General features: G+C 44.9%; 1 protein-coding gene across 1 annotated transcript; it reads left to right on the top strand.

Annotated features, from left to right (window-relative positions):
- The first annotated feature begins 7,122 nt into the window (after nucleotides 1-7,122).
- Nucleotides 7,123-20,057, top strand: morf4l1 (mortality factor 4 like 1). The gene is made up of 12 exons (XM_034176402.1): nucleotides 7,123-7,260; nucleotides 8,757-8,803; nucleotides 8,888-8,955; nucleotides 9,032-9,118; nucleotides 9,865-9,942; nucleotides 10,094-10,119; nucleotides 10,251-10,342; nucleotides 10,976-11,077; nucleotides 11,859-11,947; nucleotides 13,338-13,510; nucleotides 19,389-19,473; nucleotides 19,603-20,057. The coding sequence occupies exons 1-12, from the start codon at nucleotides 7,221-7,223 to the stop codon at nucleotides 19,685-19,687; spliced, it is 972 nt and encodes a 323-aa protein (XP_034032293.1). The 5' UTR covers nucleotides 7,123-7,220; the 3' UTR covers nucleotides 19,688-20,057.
- Nucleotides 20,058-20,580: the final 523 nt, after the last annotated feature.

Genomic DNA, 20,580 nt, shown 5'->3' with positions numbered 1-20,580 from the left:
CGAGGTATATCAGGAGGACGGCGTCTCCACCTCAGTGCCGAGATATCGCCTAAGACCAAGGTAACATTCTCTGCAGCATATTCTGTGATTGATAAACTTGTTAAACCTTTCAGGACTGGTGACTACTGAGACCCCTCCTTCTTTGGATAAGTACTCACCTTCCTGCTGATCTTTGCCAAGAGGTGGAGGCGGCTTCTCCCCTCTCTGTACTGGGTGCGGTCATCCACTCCTGTGTGTTCTTGCTCTCTCCTGCCAGCAGTACCGGATCCGACGAGCGGAGGCAGTGGCCACCTGGGAATTCGGGACTTGGCGGTTCCAGTATTTCCGGGGTTCGGTGGCAGTGGAGATCTGGGTGGTTCCGGTTCGACTGAGACGGACGTCTCCTATCTTCGAGCCTGCCCACACGACACCAGCGGATTCGACCCTAAACATTGTGTTTGTTATACTACTCGTGCTTGTTTCAGTAGTAAATCTTGTTTTTTACTTCCTCCATTGTCCATTCATTGCGCCCCCTGTTGTGGGTCCGTGTTCCTACACTTTCACAACACTCTGAGGGGAATTTGCTAGACAGCAAATGGGCCAGGGAGGCAGGGCTCCCTCTGGTGGCACTTACTTCACCTGTGCAAGTACGGGCACTAGATGGCTCCCTACTCCCTTTAATCACACATAAGACACCTCCAGTAACTCTGGTGGTGTCAGGGAACCACTGGGAGGAGATCGAGTTTTTTGTGACTCCTGCCACCTCCCGCGTGATTCTCGGGTTCCCCTGGATGTTAAAACACAATCCCCGGATCGATTGGCCATCCGGGGTAGTGGTTCAGTGGAGCGAGACCTGCCATCGGGTATGCTTAGGTTCCTCGGTTCCTCCCGGTTCCCAGGCTAAGGAGGAGGTCAGAGTCCCGCCCAATCTCGGGACGGTGCCGGTGGAGTACCATGACCTTGTGGACGTGTTCAGCAAGGATCTGGCGCTCACCCTTCCCCCGCACCGCCCGTACAATTGTGCCATTGATTTGGTTCCAGGCGTTGAGTTTCCATCCAGCAGGCTGTACAACCTCTCACGACCTGAGCGCGAATCAATGGAGACCTACATCCGGGACTCTTTAGCTGCCGGGTTGATCCGGAATTCCACTTCCCCGATGGGTGCATGTTTCTTTTTTGTGGGAAAAAAGGATGGCGGACTACGTCCATGCATTGATTACAGGGGGCTGAACGAAATCACGGTTCGTAACCGATTCCCATTGCCCTTGTTGGATTCAGTGTTCACGCCCCTGCATGGAGCCCAAATGTTCACTAAGCTAGATCTTAGAAATGCGTATCACCTGGTTCGGATCCGGAAGGGAGACGAGTGGAAGACGGCATTTAACACCCCCTTAGGTTACTTTGAGTACCTGGTCATGCCGTTCGGTCTTACAAATGCCCCCGCGACGTTCCAAGCATTGGTTAACGATGTCTTGCGGGATTTCCTGCACCGATTCGTCTTCGTATATCTGGACGACATACTCATCTTTTCTCCGGATCCTGAGACCCATGTCCGACATGTACGTCAGGTCCTGCAGCGGTTGTTGGAGAACCGGCTGTTTGTGAAGGGCGAGAAGTGCGAGTTCCACCGCACTTCTTTGTCCTTCCTGGGGTTTATCATCTCCCCTAACTCCGTCGCTCCTGATCCGGCCAAGGTCGCGGCGGTGAGAGACTGGCCCCAAACCACCAGCCGTAGGAAGCTGCAACAGTTCCTCGGCTTTGCTAATTTCTACAGGAGGTTCATTAAGGGCTACAGTCAGGTAGTTAGCCCCCCTGACAGCCCTGACCCACCAAAGTCCCCTTCACCTGGTCGGATCATTGCGATGCCGCGTTCAAGGAGTTGAAAACGGCGCTTCTCGTCTGCACCCGTTCTGTGCGCAGCCCGATCCTAGTACGCCAGGTTAGTGGTTGAAGTGGACGCCTCGGACTCAGGGATAGGAGCTGTGCTTTCCCAGAGCTGGGAAGACCGATAAGGTCCTTCACCCGTGTGCCTATTTTCCCGCAGGTTGACCCCGGCCGAACGGAACTATGACGTCGGCAATCGAGAACTCCTTGCGGTGAAAGAGGCTCTTGAAGAGTGGAGACATCTGTTGGAGGGAACGCCATGCCATTCACGGTTTTCCACTGACCACCGGAACCTGGAGTATATCAGGACCGCCAAGCGGCTGAACCCCAGGCAAGCCCGCTGGTCACTGTTCTTCGGGCCGTTTTGACTTCCGGATCACCTACCGTCCCGGGACCAAAAACCAGAGATCGGATGCCTTGTCCCGGGTACATGAAGATGAAGTCAAAGCGGAGTTGTCGGATCCACCGGAACCCATCATCCCGGAGTCCACTATCGTGGCCACCCTCACCTGGGACGTAGAGAGAACCGTCCGGGAGGCCCTGGCACGAAGCCCGGACCCCGGAACTGGGTCGAAGAACAGACTCTACATCCCACCAGAGGCTAGGGCTGCAGTCCTGGACTTCTGTCACGGCTCCAAGCTCTCCTGTCATCCAGGGGTGCGAAGAACCGTAGCAGTTGTCCGGCAGCGCTTCTGGTGGGCGTCCCTAGAGGCCGACGTCCGGGATTATATCCAGGCCTGCACCACCTGCGCCAGGGGCAAGGCTGATCATCGCAGGGCTTCGGGACTGCTCCAGCCGCTGCCTGTGCCTCATCGCCCCTGGTCCCACATCGGCCTGGATTTTGTCACGGGCCTCCCGCCGTCCCAGGGCAACACCACCATCCTCACGATAGTGGACCGATTCTCCAAGGCGGCCCACTTCGTGGCCCTCCCGAAGCTCCCGACGGCCCAGGAGACAGCGGACCTCCTGGTCCACCACGTCGTCCGGCTGCATGGGATTCCCACAGACATTGTCTCTGATCGTGGTCCCCAGTTCTCCTCGCAAGTCTGGAGGAGCTTCTGCCGGGAACTGGGGGCCACGGTGAGTCTCTCATCCGGGTATCATCCCCAGACCAACGGGCAAGCAGAACGGGTCCAATCGGAGGTGGAACAGGCCCTGCGTTGCGTGACGGCCGCAGGCACTTCCGGCGGCCTGGAGTACCCATTTGGGCCTGATTGAGGTATGCCCATAACAGCCAGGTGTCGTCAGCCACCGGCCTCTCCCCTTTCGAGGTGTGTCTGGGTACCAGCCCCTTTTTTCCGGTGGTTGAGGGAGAGGTCGGTGTGCCCTCGGTCCAGGCCCCACCTGCGGAAGTGCCGTCGGGTGTGGCGTGCCGCCCGTTCTGCTTTGCTGAGGGCCCGGATGAGGACGAAGGCCCATGCAGACCGTCGGCGGACCCCGGCCCCTACGTATCGGCCAGGGCAGGAAATGTGGTTGTCAACTAAGGACATTCCCCTCCAAGTGGTCTCCCCTAAATTGCAGGAACGGTATATCGGTCCGTTTAAGATCCTCAAGGTCATCAGTCCAGCCGCAGTGAGGCTTCAGCTTCCGGCCTCACTGCGGATCCATCCCGTTTTCCATGTGTCCCGGATTAAGCCTCATCACACCTCACCCCTCTGTACTCCGGGTCCGGCACCACCTCCTGCCCGGATCATCGATGGCGAGCCGGCTTGGACTGTGCGCCGGCTTTTGGATGTCCGAAGGATGGGCCGGGGCTTCCAGTATTTGGTGGACTGGGAGGGGTACTGCCCCGAAGAACGCTCCTGGGTGAAGAGGAGTTTCATCCTGGACCCGGCCCTCCTGGCTGATTTCTACTGCCGCCACCCGGACAAGCCTGGTCAGGCGCCTCCTGGCGCCCGTTGAGGGGGGGGGTCCTGTTGTGTGGGCCGCTGAAGAGGAGGGACTGCTGGCCCACCACCACCAGAGGGCACCCTGCCTGGAGTGCGGGCTCCAGGCACCAGAGGGCGCTGCCATCTCACAGGAGCAGCCGGGGTGACAGCTGTCACCTACGACAGCTGTTACCAATCATCTGATCCGCAGCGGTATATCTGCAGGACGTCATCTCCACTTCTCTGCCGAGATATCGCTCTACCAAGGAGGTAATTTCTCAGCTGACTGTGAATATCTGTTGATTGTGTGAGTTGGATATTCCGTTTCTTTTTTCGACGAGAGGTGGAGGTGGTTTCCCACCATACGTGTTGCTGGGTGCACACGCACCCATTTCTAACTGTTTTTGCTCCTCGCCAGCAGTACCAGATCCGACACGCGGAGGCAGTGGCCACCTGGGAGTTCGGGACTTGGCGGCTCCAGTATTCCCGGGGTTCGGTGGCGGAGGAAATCATGTGGTTCCGGTTCTGCTTTGGACAAACGTCTCTTATCTTCGAGCCTGCCCACGTGACACATTCTTGTGAATTGACTTCTTTGTCTATTGTTGTGATCCGTTGTGTTTGTTGTGCTTATTCACAACAGTAAAGTGTTGTTATTTGACTTCCTCCATTGTCCGTTCATTTGCGCCCCCTGTTGTGGGTCCGTGTACCTACACTTTCCCAACAGTTGGTGCTATTGGAAAGCACTTTGGTTCAGTGAAAACTGTTGTAAAGTGCTATAGAAATAAAACTTGATTGATTGACATAACTGACAAAAGTTATAAGGCAGTTCTCAGTTACAACAGTGCCGTTGTATTGTCAGACGAAGATGAAGAGTTAGTCCCAATGTGATGAGATGGATCTACACTTCAGAGTTGCGAGGGTTATGCTGACTCAAAGAGTGGCATGCCTTTGTATCACAAGTGCCCTCAGGACAACACTGACAGCAGCTTTAGAAGTAATTCTGAACTTAGCCCTTTAGACCTCTACATTGTTGAAGAGGCAATCTCTACGTCAGTAAGTGGTCAAGACGAGCAGATGCCAAAGACTTGTGTGAATTTCCTACTGAAACATGGAGTACGCTAAAACCCAGAAACTTTCGTATGCACAAAAAAGTCAGACGTATCAAAGTCTGGGTACACATGGATCCAAGCACGTTCCTTTTGTACATCCAAATCAACATGGAATTGACTGCACATGCAGAAGAGACATGCAGGGATATTTTATTTGGTACCTTATCAACCAGGATAAATATGAAACTAAAGACTCAGAACAGCATGTACACACACTGAAGTTAAAAAACAAAACAAAACAAAAGGTCAGACATAAAGGTGGAAGTTAAGTGGGGGATCATCCCAAAGGTAAATATGCTGAACTCATAAATGTTGTCATTATACTGGTCACACAATAGGCTGCTCACAATACACATAGCTTGTGTGGAATGATGCCAGGAAATTAAATACTCTGACTCATGTTTAATTGCTTCTTCTTTTTTTGTTTCTGAATAGATCATGAGCCCGGAGAGAGCACAGACTCCTCCACCGGCTCCACTGGCCCCAGCGTCTCCACGCCAGCTGCTGACATCCGCACAACTGGCTGTGCCCTCACCCGAGCTGTGCTGGAATCGCAAGAAGAAATTGTGAGAGCAATCGGTGGCATCAACGATCATCTGGATCAAATGATCCATGTCCTCGGTAATATCAGTCCAGTCTGTCCTTGCCTCTTTATATGGTTGAAATCACATGTGGCCGGGCCTGTGTGGTTTCCAGGGGTGGTTTGATGTTGACGGGTCCGACATTCCTGCAGATGTTAAACAACCACAGCCTCCTCAGGAAGTGCACCCTGCTCTGTCCCTTCCTGTACAGGTGGTTGGTGTGGGTTGTCCAGTCCAGTTTGCTGTCCAGCCACAGCCCAACTTGTAAGAATTCCTATTTTATTAGTCCATGACTGGCTCATGGACTAATAATCCACTATGTACATGAGGATCCTGTTTGTGGACTTCAGCTTGGCGTTCAACACCATCATCCCTACCATTCTCCACAAAAAAACTCTCCAACCTCTCTGTGCCAGCTCCCATGTGTCAGTGGATCTCCAACTTCCTGACGGACAAGACACAGCAGGTGAGGCTGGGGAGCATCCCATCCAGCACACGTACAATCAGCACTGGTGTCCCTCAGGGGTGTGTGCTCTCCCCACTGCTCTTCTCCCTCTACACAAATGACTGCACCTCATGGAGCCCAGGATGGTGATGAGGCTGCATACAGACAGGAGGTGGAACAGTTGGTCTTCTGGTGTGGTCAGAACAATGTGGAGCTGAACCCGCTCAAGACTGGGGAGATGATAGTAGACTTCCGGAGAAATTTACCAAACCATCCCCATCCTCAACAACATTGTGTCTACTGTGGACACTTCCCGTTCCTGGGATCCACCATCTCCCAGGATCTGAAGTGGACTTCCCACATAGACTCCATCAGGAAAAGGCACAGCAGAGGATGTACTTCCTCAGACAGCTCAGGAAGTTGAACCTGCCCCAGAACTGCTCATCATCTTCTACATGACCATCATCCAGTCTATCCTGTGCATCTTCATCTCTTTGGTTTCTCTCTGCCTCCAAACATAACAGACTTCAACGAACTGTCAGGTCTGCAGAAAAAAATTCATTGGAGCCAGTCTTCCCTCCACCCAGGACTTATACCAGTCCAGGACCAGGAAGTGAGCTGGTAACATCTCTGCAGACCTCTCACACCCGGACACACACTGTTTAAACGCCTCCCCTCTGATCGATGTTACAGAGCTCTGTACGTCAAAACAACCAGACACAGTTTCTTTCCGCAGGCCATCACACTGATGAACAATTTAACCTGCCAACTCACTAATTCATTTACCTCATGTATAATTTAACTTCAATATGTTGTCTGTTTCACACTTCCTTTTCTATTTCTTTTCTCTTATTGCACATTTTATTTTCTTGCACATTTCATTTGCACATTTTATTACTGCGAATTATTCAGTGTTGAGTGTATATTTATACATGGCGTACAGAGAGAGCGCAGCTCAAACCGAAGTCAAATTCATTGTATTCTGTGGATACTTGATTCTGATGCTCTGTGACAGCATGAGCCTCCTGACGCTACCAGCTCCCCTGGCGGCCGAAGCGGGAACTACCAAGATTCACAGATGTGTCAGTATTTTAATTATTTTCATTTATGAGTTCTAGCCAGATTCTTAGCCCAAGATACTCATTATATTAATTCTAGCATTGTAAATACGCATCCTTGTGACATGCATTGATGTTTAAATATCACCGAAATAAAATATCAAACATAAATCACTGCGTCTTTGGTCGCTGCATTTATACGTCATCACGATGGACATGACGTAAGCGTGCGGCGCCGTTTCAGATTGGAATGGGAGCTGGCGATTTTTGCCATTATTTGTTAGTTTAATCCGTGAATGGCGCCGAAACAGGACCCGAAACCTAAATTTCAAGAAGGTAAATGTCGATTTCTGTGGTTTCTTATAGTTTTGCGTTAAAAATCGCCATCTACACGGTCAGAACGGGCCAAATTATAGCAAACTGAATGATGGAAACAGTTGCCGCCGTTAGCTTTCAGCGTTGTTGCTGAAAATACAACAGATCTATTGTTTTAGTTTGGTGAAATACAGGATATGATTTCTGTTATTAATTTATCAGAAAGGGTGGTGTTGGTTAACCTAAGGAAATCCGTGTCCTGAATCTTATCGTGTTGTCGATTAACTACGTCCGAAAGCTAGCCGATGTTTGTCCTATTTGTAATTTGCTATCTGATCTGAGATCAGATTTAAGCAGGTAAAGCCCGACTATTAGCTCACAGAGCTGTGCCTGGTCCTCTTTTCGAGTCTTAAACCTCCTCGGGAAACGTGAAATTCGCATTTCCCTCACAATAATGTCTCACTGTATAACTCTGCAAGTTCGTTTCTTTTGAGACAACAGTTTTCTTTCTGTATTATGTCATCCTGAAGCTGAAAGAAATCTTACCTAGTTCCTGAGGCCCATTGGTTCCTGTGCTTATCCCCAGGTTATGTAGTGGACTGATAAAATGCAGATCAAGTGTCTTGTCCAAGGCCAGTGGTTGTGTGATGGGGAACTTGAAAGATGGGCATTAAAGTGAGTGCATTTTTTCAGCACTCTTCCATCTGATGCTCAGCCCTATGTTGAAATCCTGCTATCCAGTGAACCCAACATCACTCTGGGAGCAAATTAGGGCTTAAGGACCTTGTTCAAGGACATTTTAGTGAGTTTCCTCTCTGATTGGTAATTGAACTAATGATTCTCTGGTCAAACACATGCCCCGCCAACTTTCAAGCCACCACCTCCACAACTAGTAAGAGGTCAAAAATGCTCATTCCCAATCATTTTCAGGGGAAAAAAATTAAGTTTAACGCAAGAAAATTGTAACTTGTCATTGCAGAGTGGTACCTGTTAATACTACTTTTTCTGTACAAGTATGCCATTAGAGCTTAAATAAACTTGTGTCTTATAAATAATAGATATGGCCTTCAAAGATTTTGAATGTCAAAATCCTATATTGGCTCTGAAGTCCACTGGTGCCAGTGATTATCACCGAATTCCATAGTGTGAAGTAGATGAAAGTCTATTACTCCCCGTGAATGAGATGCCAGTCTGACGCGGGTTGCTATCTCCACCAAGGCTGATACCCGATTTACAGCTCGGTGGACTGGGACAATGCGGATTGTCTTCTCTTGTCCAAGTACGTATTAATAGAGTGAGTAGGAATCTAACCCAGGTCTGCATATTGGCAGGCCAGCTCCTTGTGCACTGATCATGTAGCTCAGTGGACAAGGAAGTTGAAACTCAAATCAGAAATACTGAAATCCTGTTTTGTGGTTATGTCCTAAATTGTAAATCTTGTCTCTGTTGTTTTTGCTGCACATTCTCATTTGTTCTATTGTCATGCTAACATTTTATTACATCAATGCTCTGTTCAGGAGAACGAGTGCTGTGTTTTCATGGGCCGTTGCTCTATGAAGCTAAGGTAGGCTACAACACTCCAATCACATGATGCCCGTTTTCTCTGTTGTAAATGGGTTGTGGTAATTGTTTATCTCTCTGTTTGCAGTGTGTAAAGATTAGCATCAAGGACAAACAAATCAAATACTTCATTCATTACAGTGGCTGGAATAAGAAGTAAGTTTAAGAAGTTACTTTAGATTTGTACAGTAAATGTTACGGAAGTCCTGAATTGTTGTCTTTTCATTTCCAGCTGGGACGAATGGGTTCCTGAAAGCAGAGTGCTGAAGTATGTGGACAGTAACCTGCAAAAACAGAAAGAGCTTCAGAGGGCCAATCAGTGGGTCCACTCTCATTCTACGTTTTTTTTAATCTTTTTTTTTTTTTTTTGTCCACCAAGGACATAATAAAGTCATCGGCATTTATTTATTTGTCTGTATGTTTGTCAGCAGGATTTCGTCAAAACTACTGCATGGATTTTGACGAAAGTTTCACCACAGATAGATACTAGGCCTCGGAAGAACCCATTAAATTTTGGAGGTGATCCGGATTCACATTCTGGATCAAGATTTGACTTTATAGGCTTTGAAGGATTACATTAAAAAAAATACTTCATGAATTCTCACCACATTTGCACCACAGATAGATATTAGGGCATGGAAGACTCCACTGAATTTTGGAGGTGATCTGGATCTGGATTGGTTGACATCAGAAATCTTGGATTGCTCTTGTTTTTAAAATAACTTAACTGTTGAAGTGAAAATAATGTAACAGTTCTGAAAAGAAGCTTCTGAGTGGCATTATAGAACCCTGTAATATGTTATAATAGTGTCAAATAAATAAATGAAATTCATCTTTCATTAGTGTCTTAGAAAACATTAAATGTCATTATTGGGAAACGGCGTCCAGCTTTGCAGTTGATTAACATACTAGTAAATGTGTTGCAAACCTTGGCCTATTTTTTTATTTATTTATTTATTTTTTGGTCTTACGGTTTCTAAAAGCATGCCTTTGAAATATGTCATGATATATAGCACTTGTATGCTTGACTATTTGACGTTATTTTGTTTCTATGTCTTATTCTAGAGACCATTATGTAGAAGGAAGAATGAGGGGTGCTGCACCGAATAAGAAGATACCCACTGCTTCACAGAAAAATGATGTGTGAGTGGGAAGGCTTTCATTTATTTAAGGTCACTCAGTTCATGTTCCAATTTCTGTTCTGTATCTTATTTGCTTTGTTGTCTTGTGGTAAATTATTTTCACATATTATACATTTATTTTTGTATTACATGTTAACTTTTTTATGTTGTAGGAAAACCAAAAAGAATAAACAGAAGAGTGAGTATATTATTATGGCATGCATTCCAAATGAACTATATTTAAAACATGAACTTATATCTTTTAAGTATCATAGTTTTAATGTTTTTGCTATTCATTGTGATTGTGTGTACGGCTCTGCATCCATGCAGCTCCTGGGCCAGGAGAAGGAACAAGTTCAGGGGGAGACCCAACCCACCCTCCACGAAAGAAGAGAGCACGTGTTGATCCAACTGTCGAAAGTGTAGGTTCATTAGGGCTGCAGCTCACATCTACATTCACAAGCTTCTTGTTGAGTTTATTCTTTGTCCTAAAAGAATCTGGGTAAACGAGCCAGTAATTGAAATTTTGTATGAGGTGTAACCAGTTAGCATGTTTATTAGCTTTACAAGAAAAATGGGGGCAAATGCTAATGTCTTGTCACATGCAAAAGATAGGGTTTTTTTTTTTTTTTTTTTTTTTCTTGTAAAAACCAGAAATATAAACCCAAACAATACTGTCTCTGAAATGATGAAAATCCTAAAAATGGATAAGGGAACATTGAAAGATTGGCACATTACTATCATATGTAAACAATCGAAGATCAAAATTGTTGATCAGGTAAATACAAAGATTGTTTGATCCTTAAAGTTCATGAATCACCATGCCCATTATTATTGTTATTATTATTATTAATTCATAGCTCATATCGTGCTTCATTTGGAAAAAATAGTTGTTTTTTTTTTTTTTTTTATATTTTCCTTTTTTAATTTGGTGGTGTGTTGATGCTTCAGTTGTCTCTTGAACTGTCTTTTACTGGTTTTGACATCATGGTTTAAAAAAAAACACTTGTTCTTTTTTCTTGTTTTGTTGTTTAAATCTGTTCCTGTCTACACAGGAGGAGACGTTTATAAATCGAGTGGAGGTAAAAGTAAAAATCCCAGAGGAATTGAAACCTTGGCTCGTGGATGACTGGGACCTGATAACTCGGCAGAAACAGGTTAGTGACAGAGATTTCCCTTTTATGCCCCGGTCACATGGCATACAACGATTCCTGAACGAAGGAAAAAAGTCACAAATCGAGAAAAGGTGAACAAATTAGCTTTCACTTTTTCCATCACTGAGTAGCCTGCGAATCAAGTGTGCAAAAGGAACGAAAGAGGGACGAAACGAAACCAAAGCTAACGTCGACCTCAACGCTTTAAACGAAATGTTCACGATCATGCGCCGTCATGGGGAACTATCCATGTCAGACGAAGTCCACGGCGACACATGGGCGAGCCATAAACATTTGAAACATTCGACCATAGTTGATAAAACGTTTTAATGCTATTATTACTGTATGAAAACGTTCAGCTGGTCGAGGCTTTAGTTATTGATTCATTCAGATGCGTTCTTTCAATACGTCGGACTTGTGGGGTTGAACGAAGTGTAAATGAAGTTGAACGAAACGCTAACGTTACAAAAACTAAGGAAATGATAAGAAACCATCAAGAACGACAGCAAAATAAAATATGGATAAATTGGTGGTTTTCGGCGGCATTCGTTCAAATTTTTCGACAGTTTAAAAATCCTGACGAAATGTCAGCTACAGGAACAAAGCAGAGCGAAGGTTAAACGAAACATCAGATTTCTTGTTTTGTTTGGGCTTCATTGCCCTTCGTTAGTGCTGTGTGACTGGGTCTTTAGAGCACACCGTGATGTTTATTTTTCTTCTCATTGTTGATAATGGTCAATTCCCAGGTTGATATTGCATATTTCTTGTGGTTTCTTGTCTTCAGCTTTTTCACCTCCCTGCCAAAAAGAATGTTGATGGCATCCTTGAAGATTATGCAAACTACAAGAAATCACGAGGGAACTCTGACAGCAAGTAAAATTACCATTTATTAAATTCTCTCCATATCCTATTGTCAGTATTATAAGATTAAGATAAACTTTATTGATCTTACAGAGGAGAAATTCATTATAGTTAAGGACGAAACCCTCAAGGCCACCACCATGATCCCTTCCCTCCTCCAAAGTAGAAATGGGGGGGGTACTTTATACAAAGATGTGGGTTCACACAGAAAGATTTACCTTTTCTGCACATCGGAGCGACCATTTCCTGAGCATCAGCCCACCCTCCCCCCCTTTTTTTTCAAGAAAGTTGATTAAACACCCACCCAAATAGGAAGTGTTCCGGGACAATGGCTAGCTTTTTGAAGGTTTAAGTTGCTAGAAGTCCAATATTATTGCAAGTGCTAAATAAAGGCTGAGAGGTTACATGCATGAACACCAAGATGGCAGACAAAGAAGGCGCACGCCTTCCCCAGCTAGCAGCTAACCTTGCTGTTGCACCTCCGAATGCAACATTTACAATTCAACCTCCAGAGGTGTTTGGCTTTTCAAGACCCCACGACTGGGAAAGGTGGATCCAGAGATTTGAGAGTGTCTCATGATAATGGTGTCAGTTTGAAATCTGAGAGTTACAGCACACATTGTGATGGGTTGAGTAAACGGATCACAATGGAATTAATTACGCCCCTACTCCACATGGCACCGTTCTATTACAAGCCCCCCATGATCCAGAAAAAGTGCAAAAACCAGATGAAATGACTTATTCCAGCTTACCTCCTATCAGGCTGGCTTATAAAGTGCATACTTGGCAACCCACTCAAAAACGAAAGTAAAGCTGCACTGGGCTGTGTCCTTGGCCAGAACCACAACAAATGCTGCTTCTGGTTCAAATTTTTATGCCAATTCAGCACATTCAACAAGTTTCAAGCTGTACTCACTAGGATTACCCGGCTTAAAGATGTTTGAACATGATTGAAGCTGTTAAGACTACGAACACCCGGAAGTTACCACACGATAGCGCCAATTTGCATCGGCCCACACACTTCAGGCAGAATTTCATGTGGAATGCAGAGGGCACTCTGGGGTGCGGATACAGTATATCCAAAAGAACAACAGTGTTTTCCAGTAAAAGTAGTTTTCTGTGTTAAGGTACCTCAATTGTATTCTGCAAAAAGTTGCATATACCTTGAAAAGTCCCTGAATTTTGAGATTACCAAAGCATTGAACAAATGTTTTAAGCTGCCTTGAGGTCAAGACGGAGTATTGAGATGCTACAACTCTCTGAGGTTTCTTCATTGTCTGCAGACTGCTGTCATTCACACAGGCATTGCAGAAATACTGCTGCCATTTTCCTGATAAATAATCTCATTGTTTATATTTTCTGAGTGTTGGAGAGTGCTAACTGGTTTGCCTCCATTGTTCAGGGAGTTTGCAGTCAATGAGGTGGTTGCTGGTATTCGGGAGTACTTCAACGTCATGCTGGGAACACAGCTTCTCTACAAATTTGAGAGGCCACAGTACGCGGACATCCTGGCCAACCACCCGGACACATCCATGTCTCAGATCTACGGTGCTCCTCACCTGCTCAGACTCTTTGGTACCAACACTTATCCATCACCTTACTGTTACTTCACAAATTTATGTTTAGATTTGATTCTTCAATGCACTTTTGATTAAACCTCAGAAGCCGCTAAGGCAGAACAGTGGGAGGGCCTTTGTGTACTGTGATGTAGCTGCACAGCACGCTGCTAATAAGAAACATTCACATTTAGTAAAGTTCATATCATCTATGGTATTAGGACAGATGCAGTGCAAAGATTATATACACATATATGTGTGCAGGGATTAAAGTTCTACCATCGTTACGATGGATTTCCATCATTTGGGCTGCCAAAAGGCAGGTTTTGCAGTGTCGCCGTCCTGACAAAAGATCAATTCTGGACACAAGATCTAAAATTTACTGTGTTCAGAACTTTCAAAAATCTATTTTTTGAATAATGGCTGTGGTTTTGTTTTGTTTGCTTCCTGCAAACAAAACAAACTGCAGGAGAAGGGTGGCGGTGTGTTTGAGTGTGCCACACCGTGGTGATGACTGACACAGCGACACATTTTCTGACTAGTAAATTTGTCTGCTTTAATTCTTGAATTTACAAAAACTGTGGAAGTGATATTTCTTATTAGATTCAAATGTTCTGCCCAGTGATCCCAAATTGGCATCCCAGCCCACCTCAGGGGGTGCCAAAGATATCAAGCAGTGGATGAGGTTTTATATTTTCTGAGGCTTTTAAATTTAGACATGTAAGTGTTTCATAAAGTCACAATAACACACTTACTGGACAGTCAGCAATTTTATATATACAGTACATGCAGAAAGTATTCACAGTACTTATTGTTTTCCACATTTTATGTTAGAGCCTTATTCCAAAATGGATGAAATTTTTTTTTCTCAAAATTCTACCCACAATACCCCATAATGACAATGCGAAAAAAAATGTTTTGTTTTTTTTAAGATTTTGGCAAGTTTTTTAAAAAAACAAAAAAAAAAGAAATCACATGTACGTAAGTATTCACAGCCTTTGCCATGAAGCTCAAAATTGAGCTCAGGTGCATCTTGTTTCCATCCTTGTTGTTTCTGCAGCTTAATTGGAGTCCACCTGGGGTAAATTCAGCTGATTGGACATGATTTGGAAAGACACACACCTGTCTACATACACTCAACAAAAATATAAACGCAACACTTTTGGTTTTGCTCCCATTTTGTATGAAATGAACTCAAAGATCTAAAACTTTTTCCACATACACAATATCACCATTTCCCTCAAATATTGTTCACAAACCAGTCTAAATCTGTGATAGTGAGCACTTCTCCTTTGCTGAGATAATCCATCCCACCTCACAGGTGTGCCATATCAAGATGCTGATTAGACACCATGATTAGTGCACAGGTGTGCCTTAGACTGCCCACAATAAAAGGCCACTCTGAAAGGTGCAGTTTTATCACACAGCACAATGCCACAGATGTTGCAAGATTTGAGGGAGCGTGCAATTGGCATGCTGACAGCAGGAATGTCAACCAGAGCTGTTGCTCGTGTATTGAATGTTCATTTCTCTACCATAAGCCGTCTACAAAGGTATTTCAGAGAATTTGGCAGTACATCCAACCAGCCTCACAACCGCAGACCACGTGTAACCACACCAGCCCAGAACCTCTACATCCAGCATGTTCACCTCCAAGATCGTCTGAGACCAGCCACTCGGACAGCTGCTGAAACAATCGGTTTGCATAACCAAAGAATTTCTGCACAAACTGTCAGAAACCGTCTCAGGGAAGCTCATCTGCATGCTCGTCGTCCTCATCGGGGTCTCGACCTGACTCCAGTTTGTCGTCGTAACCGACTTGAGTGGGCAAATGCTCACATTCGCTGGCGTTTGGCACGTTGGAGAGGTGTTCTCTTCACGGATGAATCCTGGTTCACACTGTTCAGGGCAGATGGCAGACAGCGTGTGTGGCATCGTGTGGGTGAGCGGTTTTCTGATGTCAGTGTTGTGGATCAAGTGGCCCATGGTGGCGGTGGGGTTATGGTATGGGCAGGCGTCTGTTATGGACGAAGAACACGTGCATTTTATTGATGGCATTTTGAATGCACAGAGATACCGTGACAAGATCCTGAGGCCCATTGTTGTACCATACATCCAAGAACATCACCTCATGTTGCAGCAGGATAATGCACGGCCCCATGTTGCAAGGATCTGTACACAATTCTTGGAAGGTGAAATGTCCCAGTTCTTGCATGGCCGGCATACTCGCCGGACATGTCACCCATTGAGCATGTTTGGGATGCTCTGGACCGGCGTATACGACAGCGTGTACCAGTTCCTGCCAATATCCAGCAACTTCGCACAGCCATTGAAGAGGAGCGGACCAACATTCCACAGGCCACAATTGACAACCTGATCAACTCTATGCAAAGGAGATGTGTTGCACTGCATGAGGCAAATGGTGGTCACACCAGATACTGACTGGTATCCCCCCCCCAATAAAACCAAAACTGCTCCTTTCAGAGTGGCTTTTTATTGTGGACAGTCTAAGGCACACCTGTGCACTAATCATGGTGTCTAATCAGCATCTTGGTATGGCACACCTGTGAGGTGGGATGGATTATCTCAGCAAAGGAGAAGTGCTCACTATCACAGATTTAGACTGGTTTGTGAACAATATTTGAGGGAAATGGTGATATTGTGTATGTGGAAAAAGTTTTAGATCTTTGAGTTCATCTCATACAAAATGGGAGCAAAACCAAAAGTGTTGTGTTCATATTTTTGTTGAGTATATAAGGTCCCACAGTTGACAGTGCATTTGAGAGCACAAACCAAGCATTAAGTCAAAGGAATTGACTATAGACCTCTGAGACAGCATTGTCTCAAGGCACAAATATGTGGAAGGGTACAGAAACATTTCAGCTGCTTTGAAGGTCCCAATGAGCTTATTGGCCTCCATCATCCATAAATGGAAGAAGTTCGGATTCACCTGGAGTCTTCCTAAAGCTGGCCGCCAGTCTAAACTGAGTGATCAGGGGAGAAGGGTCTTAGTCAGGGAGGTGACCAAGAACCTGATGGCCACTCTGTCAGAGCTCCAGCATTTCTCTGTGGAGAGAGAAGAACCTTCCAGAAGGACAACCGTCTCTACAGCAATTCACCAATCAGTCCTGTATGGTGCAGTGACCAGACGGAAGCCACTCCTTAGTAAAAGGCACATGGCAGCCTGTCTGGAGTTTGCCAAAAGGTGCCTGAAAGATTCTCAGACCATGAAAAACAAAATTCTCTAGTCTGATGAGACAAAGATTGAACTTTTTGGTGTGAATGCCAGGCGTCACGTTTGGAGCATCCAGGCACCATCCCTACAGTGAAGCATGGTGGTGGCAACATCATGCTGTGGGAATGTTTTTGAGTGGCAAGAACTGGGAAAGATGAATGCAGCAATGTACCGAGACATCCTGGATGAAAACCTGCTCCAGAGCGCTCTTGACCTCAGACTGGGATGATGGTTCATTTTCCAGCAGGACAATGACCATGAGCACACAGCCAAGATATCAAAGGAGTGGCTTCAGGACAACTCTGTGAATGTCCTTGAGTGGCCCAGCCGGAGCCCAGACCTGAATCCAATTGAACATCTCTGGAGAGATCTGAAAATGGCTGTGCACCGATGCTCCCCATCCAACCTGATGGAGCTTGAGAGGTGATGCAAAGAGGAATGAGCTAAACTGCCCAAAGATAGGTGCACCAAGTTTGTGGCATCACAGTCAAGACAAAGTATTGAGCAAAGGGTGTGAATACTTATGTACATGTGATTTCTTAGTTCTCTCTCTCACACACACACACACACCAATCCCAACAATCATAGAGCGTGAGGCGGGGTGCATGCAGGACAGAATGCCAGTCTGTCACAGGGCCACAAACAAACACATTTACACCCACTCACACACCTACGGAAAATTTAAAGATTCCAGTCCACCTAACCTGCATGGCTTTGGATGTGGGAGGAAACCGGAGCACCCCGAGGAAATCCACGCAAACACAGGGAGAACATGCAAACTCCACACAGAAAGGCCACAGGCGGGAATTGAACCCATGACCTTCTCGCTGTGAGGCAACAGTGCTAACCACTAAGCACCGTGCTGCTGATTTTAGTTATTTATTTTTAATAAATTTCCAAAAATGTTAAACTTTTTTATGTTGTCATTATGGGGTTTTGTGAGTAGAATTTTGAGAGAAAAATGAATTTACTCCGTTTTGGAATAAGGCTGTAACATAACAAAATGTGGAAAAATTTTTAAGTGCTGTGAATATTTTCTGGATGCACTGTACATAAGGGTGATCCAAAGAGAAGGGGCCCAAAATACTAAAATAATTTTTGGTCACCAAATCAAACTTTTTAGGGTGGGTGGACACTGATACCTTCTCTGAAACAAATGGGGAAGAGGCGCTCCAAGGAAAAAAGGCTGAAACACGTTTATGTGCTGGTAGTGGTGTACATATACTCAACAAAAATATAAACGCAACACTTTTGGTTTTGCTCCCATTTTGTATGAGATGAACTCACAGATCTAAAACTTTTTCCACATACACAATATCACCATTTCCCTCAAATATTGTTCACAAATCAGTCGAAATCTGTGATAGTGAGCAGTTCTCCTTTGCTGAGATAATCCATCCCACCTCACAGGTGTGCCATACCAAGATGCTGATTAGACACCATGATTAGTGCACAGGTGTGCCTTAGACTGCCCACAATAAAAGGCCACTCTGAAAGGTGCAGTTTTGTTTTATTGGAGGGGGGATACCAGTCAGTATCTGGTGTGACCACCATTTGCCCCATGCAGTGCAACACATCTCCTTCGCATCATCCGTGAAGAGAACACCTCTCCAACGTGCCAAACGCCAGCGAATGTGAGCATTTGCCCACTCAAGTCGGTTACGACGACCAACTGGAGTCAGGTCGAGACCCCGATGAGGACGACGAGCATGCAGATGAGCTTCCCTGAGACGGTTTCTGACAGTTTGTGCAGAAATTCTTTGGTTATGCAAACCGATTGTTCAGCTGTCCCGAGTGGCTGGTCTCAGACGATCTTGGAGGTGAACATGCTGGATGTGGAGGTCCTGGGCTGGTGTGGTTACACGTGGTCTGCGGTTGTGAGGCTGGTTGGATGCACTGCCAAATTCTCTGAAACGCCTTTGGAGACGGCTTATGGTAGAGACATGAACATTCAATACACGAGCAACAGCTCTGGTTGACATTCCTGCTGTCAGCATGCCAATTGCACGCTCCCTCAAATCTTGCGACATCTGTGGCATTGTGCTGTGTGATAAAACTGCACCTTTCAGAGTGGCCTTTTATTGTGGACAGTCTAAGGCACACCTGTGCACTAATCATGGTGTCTAATCAGCATCTTGATATGGCACACCTGTGAGGTGGGATGGATTATCTCAGCAAAGGAGAAGTGCTCACTATCACAGATTTAGACTGGTTTGTGAACAATATTTGAGGGAAATGGTGATATTGTGTATGTGGAAAAAGTTTTAGATCTTTGAGTTCATCTCATACAAAATGGGAGCAAAACCAAAAGTGTTGTTTATATTTTTGTTGAGTGTATGTTATTGTGATTGCAAGTGTTCATAATGTAATGTGCAGTGGGGGCGTTTTAAACATAATTGTCTTTGTTTTACTTATTTGTGTAACAAATACACCAGACCAGCAAAGAACGTTTACTCCCAGAATTTGTAGCTGAACAGAAGCTGTTGGTTTGTTTTAACTGCTTCTCGTGTAGCTTAGTGTTCATCTGTGACACGTTCTTTGTGGCTGCTCTGAGAAAATAACTTCTTTTTTAGGGATCAGTGACAGATGAAGTGGAAATGTTAAATAATTGTACATCTGTAGGAAGCTGTCAGAGGTTTTGTAACGTGCTTGTTTTTGACAGTGAGAATTGGAGCCATGCTGGCGTACACTCCCCTGGACGAGAAGAGCCTCGCGCTGCTGCTCAGTTATCTACAAGATTTCCTAAAGTGAGTTTTGAAGGTGACACAAAGCTGTTAGTGGAGAGTTTTATTCATTTGCAGCCATGCGTTAAATAATTTTAGTGCATTGTTGTGTAAAAGCTAATTTTTTGTTTGTTTGTTTTTTAATCATTTCAGGTATCTTGTGAAGAATTCTGCTTCACTCTTCAATGCCAGTGACTATGAGGTTGCCCCTCCGGAGTATCACCGTAAGGCAGTTTAAGGTTTATAATTTCAGGATCTGAAGCCTCTGTGCGTTTGGAGACCACTTTCGTACCTGTGGAAAGGATGAGAGGTCACAGATAACCTTTGGAGAACAGATTGTGTGAAGACTGTGTGGCAGAATCAGTGCAAGAAGTCGCACTAATCCCTGGACAAATTAATTTACTTTCATGTGGAAAGCTGCTGAGTATCGCTCTTCCTGTATTGGTATGTTTTTGAGTACCACGTTTTAGTTTCTATCAATATTTCTTTGGTGTTAACCATCATCTGAAAAGGAATCATGATTGTTCGATTTAAGTTGTTTTTGGATCACATACCGGTTGAATTTGTCCTGTAGGCTCAGTTTTCTAATAAAAATCCTTCAGTCTCTACTTGAGAGTCTGTTTTTCTTTAAAGCCATATGAAGAGTGCAATATGGCCTGTGCGCACCAGAATATGGATTTTCCTGTTATTTAGTGCTTTATCTATTGATTAGAATACTTCATGGTGAAAGCACACTTTCATGATGTTTTGAAACACCTGTTGACATTTTAAAAATGAGCCACAAAATCCACTTCACATCTAAAATCCAACAGCTGTTAAAGTAACAGGAAAGGATTTGGACTGCAAAAAAAAAAAAAATCCCTTTTGCTTAATTGGTGGTTTATATTTGGCTCAGATATATACTTTATTTATTTTTATCTCTTACTGGTGGGGGGAAAGGTGCTCAGTTCAATTCAGATTCTAAATACTTGATCCTTGCTATTTTAAATACATTTTTCATGTTTGTTTTTGCATTGTTTTTTTTATTATTTATTAGGATCATTAGAGAGGAATCACTGAGAAATTTGCAGAAGTGATGTAATGTTTCAGTATTTTTGAATAAGTGGCAATCATATCCCTAGGCTTTTGGAA

Source organism: Thalassophryne amazonica, chromosome 8 (genome assembly GCF_902500255.1).
Source record: "Thalassophryne amazonica chromosome 8, fThaAma1.1, whole genome shotgun sequence".
Lineage (NCBI taxonomy): Eukaryota > Metazoa > Chordata > Actinopteri > Batrachoidiformes > Batrachoididae > Thalassophryne > Thalassophryne amazonica.
This window is presented reverse-complemented; position numbering and strand designations above follow the sequence as displayed.